General features: G+C 39.6%; 1 protein-coding gene across 1 annotated transcript; it reads left to right on the top strand.

The window, feature by feature from the left end:
• The first annotated feature begins 473 nt into the window (after window positions 1-473).
• Window positions 474-4,203, top strand: LOC103422580 (multiple C2 domain and transmembrane region protein 5). The gene is made up of 2 exons (XM_029087889.2): window positions 474-718; window positions 1,383-4,203. Exon 2 carries the CDS (start codon window positions 1,637-1,639, stop codon window positions 3,953-3,955), a length of 2,319 nt encoding a protein of 772 aa, XP_028943722.2. The 5' UTR covers window positions 474-718; window positions 1,383-1,636; the 3' UTR covers window positions 3,956-4,203.
• The last annotated feature ends 1,621 nt before the right edge of the window (window positions 4,204-5,824 follow it).

Genomic DNA, 5,824 nt, shown 5'->3' with positions numbered 1-5,824 from the left:
TTACCAAAAAAAAGATTTACACTTACAAATGAGCCCAAAAGTTTTGGATTCGAATTCTCCTCCCTCAATGATATATTTTTCCAATTTTCATCAAGGTTACTCCCAACTCATTATGATCCCACTATTACGTAAAAATCTCGAAATTATCACTAAAATGCTTAATTATATGAGAAATACTAAAGAAACTCTTACAGAGTGCACCAAATACGCATTTCATTATCAAAGCATCACATATAATGAGCAAACCAAGAAACATATTAAAAGACACACAATTGTCTCATATCTTTGAGAAACACTACTCCAAGACCAACAAATGAACACGTATCCACTTTCAATTGTGTTTTCAACACAACTTGTTGGTCTTCATTAAACAGCGGAGCATTATTTTTCAGGAATGATGCCAAAACCGACCACAATCCTCTCACACGTGTGACATGCCTCCTCTTAAACAAAACAATAAGAACTAACAAAACACATAAAAAATTGTTAAGGAGGTGTGAAAAAGTTGGCACTCAGTAGGTTTCTTTCTGTCGATGCTCTTTATACAGAGAAGATTCAGTCTTTCTCACAGATCTCAGCCCCACACACTCTTCACTCTCTTCAGCTGCCCTTTTTTTCTTCCCTTGCAAAAAACTGAATTTTCCCATTTTTTTATTTTCTTAAAGTCGAAAATTTTCCATGGACGCACCTTGAAGAAAAGCACTTTTAGATACCTCAGGTCAGTGTTTTACTTTATAACTCTAATAAGTCGGCATTACTTGTAAGGTTTTCTTGTTCCCCTTTTTCTGCTTTTTATTTTTTATTTTTTATTTTTTTATAAGTTGGTCATTTAATTTGCTTGTGAAGTTGAACAATGCTTGCTTACTTTTAAGGTTTTCCTGAAGTTGGTTTTTTTAGTCGTTGTTTGAAACCCATTTTTCTTTAGGTGTGATTAGTTGAAGTTAATGTGCAAGTTTTTTTTTTTTAAATTTGAGCTTACTTGTCGTCTTGGACTTGATGGGGTTTCTGCACTGGATCTGTGAGTTGTGAATATAAAGCTAAGTTTGGTCATTTATCTTCTTTTAGTACTCTCTGATTAGGTTTTTGTACTGTGAAATATGTTTGGTTGCTCAGAAAATATATTGATTGAATAGAATATATGTATTGGTTGTTCTCAAGTTATATAAATGTTGAAAAAGGGAAAACTTAGTGTCTTTCTAAGTTGAAAATACTCGAAATGATGTTTTTTTTCTTCATTTTCTCTGTGATCCCAAAAATGGAAAAGGGAAGCGACATTTGAATCTCTCTCTCTCTCTCTCTCTACTTTCTTCTCAAAGAAACCGAAAGAGGGTTACTTTATGGAAGAGTAATATATTGATTTCTTGATCTCTTTGAATCTGCAGGTTGTTAACAAGTCCTTCATGATTTCTTTCTTTTGAAGTTCTTGGTAAAGCCATCTCTTTTATCTTTGAGATAATCTTTGTTCCATTTTACAGAAAATTTATACATCTTTAGGAAGGAATTGATTGTTGGTGTTGGAAATCTTTTGAGGTTTCACTTGTACTGAGCATTTGTGTCATTCGAATTCAATTTGTTTTTTTACCCTGGTTTGGTGTTTAAGGAGTAGCTTCTCTTTCCGTTCCCACAAACTAGAAAAATGCAGAAGCCTCCGCAGTCTCAAGATTTTGCTTTGAAAGAGACGTCGCCAAACATTGGCGCGGGCTCTATCACGGGGGACAAGCTCTCATGCACATATGACCTCGTAGAACAGATGCACTACCTTTACGTTCGTGTGGTGAAAGCAAAGGATTTGCCTGCAAAAGATGTCACTGGTAGTTGTGATCCCTATGTCGAAGTGAAACTTGGAAACTATAAGGGAGTTACTAGGCATTTTGAGAAGAAGTCCAACCCTGAATGGAATCAGGTGTTTGCTTTCTCCAAAGATCGACTTCAAGCTTCATTTTTGGAAGTTGTGGTGAAAGATAAGGATGTTGTGCTAGATGATTTCATGGGCAGGATTATGTTTGAGCTCAATGACATCCCGAAACGCTTTCCACCAGATAGCCCACTGGCACCACAGTGGTATAGGTTGGAGGACAGGAAGGGGGTTAAGGTCAAGGGGGAGCTGATGTTGGCAGTTTGGATGGGAACTCAAGCAGACGAGGCGTTTCCTGATGCGTGGCATTCTGATGCTGCAACAGTTGGGCCCGAGGGTGTCAATAACATTCGATCGAAGGTATACCTCTCCCCCAAGCTTTGGTATGTGAGGGTTAATGTTATTGAAGCTCAGGACTTGCTACCTAATGACAAGAGTAGGTATCCGGAAGTTTTTGTGAAGGTTATCTGTGGAAATCAGGTATTGAGGACTAGAATATCACAGAGCAAAAGTATTAACCCAATTTGGAATGAGGATTTGATGTTTGTTGCTGCTGAACCATTTGAGGAACCGTTGTATCTTACTGTGGAAGATAGAGTGGGATCCGGCAAAGATGAAATTTTGGGTAAGTGTGTGATTGCTTTACAGACTGTGCAGAGGAGGTTAGACCATAAACCTGTGCACACGAGGTGGTTTAATCTTGAGAAGCATATGATCGTAGATGGGGAACAGAAGAGGGAGATCAAATTTTCCAGCAGGATTCATTTACGGATTTGCTTGGATGGTGGGTACCATGTCTTGGATGAATCAACACACTACAGTAGTGATCTCAGGCCAACTGCAAAGCAGTTGTGGAAGTCGAGCATCGGGATTTTTGAGGTAGGGGTTATAAGCGCAGTTGGTTTGATGCCAATGAAAACAAAAGATGGCCGAGGTACCACAGATGCTTATTGTGTAGCAAAATACGGGCAGAAATGGGTTCGCACAAGGACAATCGTGGACAGCTTCAATCCCAAGTGGAATGAGCAGTACATCTGGGAGGTTTTCGACCCGTGTACTGTCATTACAATTGGGGTTTTTGACAATGGTCATATACATGGAGGTGATAAAGGGGGAAAGGATTCAAGAATTGGCAAAGTGAGAATTCGGCTATCTACACTTGAAGCTGACAGGGTTTACACACATTCGTACCCTCTTCTGGTCCTACATCCATCTGGGGTGAAGAAAATGGGTGAAATTCAGCTGGCAGTGAGGTTTACATGCTCATCTTTGATTAATATGCTGTATATGTATTCGCATCCTTTGTTGCCAAAAATGCATTACATTCATCCATTGTCTGTGATTCAGCTCGATAGCTTGAGGCACCAGGCTATGCAGATTGTCTCAATGAGGCTGAACCGGGCTGAGCCCCCACTGAGGAAAGAGGTTGTGGAGTATATGCTGGATGTTGATTCACATATGTGGAGCATGAGAAGAAGCAAGGCAAATTTTTTCCGAATAATGGGAGTTTTAAGCGGGGTGATTGCAGTAGGAAAATGGCTTGATCAAATCTGCAATTGGAAGAATCCTCTCACAACCATTTTAATTCATATCCTCTTTATTATATTGGTTCTTTATCCGGAACTAATTCTTCCAACTATTTTTCTCTACCTATTCTTGATTGGAATTTGGAACTACCGGTGGAGGCCGAGGCACCCTCCTCACATGGACACACGGCTATCTCATGCTGATGCTGCTCATCCTGACGAACGAGATGAAGAGTTTGACACATTCCCAACTTCTCGGCCATCAGATATTGTGAGAATGAGATATGATCGACTAAGAAGCATAGCAGGGAGGGTTCAGACTGTTGTCGGTGATCTGGCAACTCAAGGGGAAAGGTTTCAGTCTCTTCTGAGTTGGAGAGACCCTAGAGCCACAACCCTGTTCGTAACTTTCTGTTTGATTGCCGCCATTGTTCTCTATGTAACTCCATTCCAAGTTGTGGCCCTTCTAGCAGGCATTTACGTGTTAAGGCATCCCAGATTACGCCACAAACTTCCTTCAGTGCCACTCAACTTCTTTAGGAGGTTGCCTGCAAGATCAGACAGCATGCTATAAGCACAACCCGCCTTCAAGAATCACTCCTCTCCTCTTCATCATTGTATCTGTGTTTCAAAGTTGTGCAGATGGTGAAGCAGGGTGAAAAGTAACAAATCGGCAATTTCCCACCACATAAAATGGTGATTTTATGAACTTGTTTATGTCTTTGTATTTAACATTTTAGTTTCTGCTTATGGTTTACAACGCATGTTATTTATCATATTCAATTTGAATATAGCCAGTGCAGAACCAGAATTCGATTTTCATTACAGTATGTTAAAATTTTAAGCGTGCAAGAAACATACGAAAATTTGAAATTCCGACTCAACTTTGGTGCTTCTGAAACTCAGTATGAAACACACCTAGTTACTGTATTCATAACATTAAACTGTGGAGATTATCAGCAAATCTTAAACTCCGGTAGGACATTTGTACATGCTCGATGTGTCAATGGCCCCGTACGGTTGGTAGACGCGTCCGACTGTATGTTACACGAAGTTGACTTGTAGGACTTGTTGGATAGTGGCCAACTTGCAAATGCTTTCGGCTACACAAAAATCTAAACAACTTTTGGCTATAAAAAAATTATAAAGAAAGAAGGTGGACAACACCTTTCCTTGTTTTGGGGAGGAAAATAGGGAAAAGGTTTTTTGTTCTCTTCAACACCCGTGGGTGTTGGTTCAATATGGGGACAAGTTGCCTTTGAAGCAAATAGAAAAGAATGAGAGCTCATTTCGGTTTGATAAAAACAAGAGAGAACCAAGAGCTCTTTTTGTAGAGAGCAAGGGAGAGTTGCAGTGAGTCCAAACAGAAGAAGAAGCTGCTGCTTCATTTGATTAGTAATCATCAACCAAAGTAATTGTTGTAGTAATAGCCTTGAGCTATATGTATAGAGAAGAAATTATTCATTATATTTCTTTCTCTATTTGTTTCTTTGGTGTGTGAGAGCTATTGGGTGTATTGGGCTTTTGGGTTGTGAGATTGCCAACACTTTGTAAACTCCCATTTGGTTGATAGTGGATTATTGGGTGAGCTCCTACTGCTCCGAGGACGTACTCCAGTTACACTGACTGTGGAGGAACCTCGTTAAAATCTTGGTGTCTTTAATATATTGTTCTTGCATTTTCATTTGATAAATTTCCTGTGGGTTAGACTGAGTTGGTTCCATAAGGTTTGGTGCTATCCTAGCACAACAATTGGTATCAGAGCACTAGTTGCTCTTGGGTACTGTCTAGTTGCCAAAGATGTCAGACGGGCAAGATGAAAATCCTTTTGGAAGCACCTCTGGGTTTGCAAGAACTACGGTGCAAAATGCAAAGTTCGAAGTGGAAAAGTTTGATGGCACAAACAACTTCGGGATGTGGCAATGTGAGGTCAAAGATGTGTTGGCTCAACAAGATCTACTTGCCGCTTTGGGAGAGAAGCCGGAAGCTATGTCGAAGTTGGAATGGGAGAAATTAAATTTGTGGGCTTGCTCTTCAATTCGGTTGTGCCTTGCAAAAACTCAGAAGTATTTTGTGATGCGGGAGACATTAGCAAGTGTGTTGTGGCAAAAATTGGAAGACAAGTATATGACGAAGAGTGCAGAGAACCGGCTACACTTGAAGAAAAAACTCTACCGCTTCCAATACAAAGAAGGTACAAAAATGATTAGACACCTTGATGCTTTTAATAAGTTGATTGCCGACTTGTTAAATTTAGATGAGGATATTAAGGATGAAGATAAGGCCTTAATATTGTTGAATTCATTGCCGGACTCTTATGAGCATTTTGTTACCACTATTATGCATGGTAAAGAAACTGTGAAACTTGAAGATGTGTCAAATGCCTTGATGAATTATGAAATGAGGCATAGAGATAAAAATCATGATAGTACCTCTGAAGCTT

This window comes from Malus domestica, chromosome 11 (genome assembly GCF_042453785.1).
Source record: "Malus domestica chromosome 11, GDT2T_hap1".
NCBI classification, from domain to species: Eukaryota; Viridiplantae; Streptophyta; class Magnoliopsida; order Rosales; family Rosaceae; genus Malus; species Malus domestica.
Note: the sequence above shows the minus strand (reverse complement) of the source record. Positions and strands in the feature narration are given on the sequence as shown.

What these genes read in the sequence shown, in the direction of transcription:
- LOC103422580 (XM_029087889.2), top strand. Translation starts at nt 1,637, where the DNA reads ATGCAGAAGCCTCCGCAGTCTCAAGATTTTGCTTTGAAAGAGACGTCG.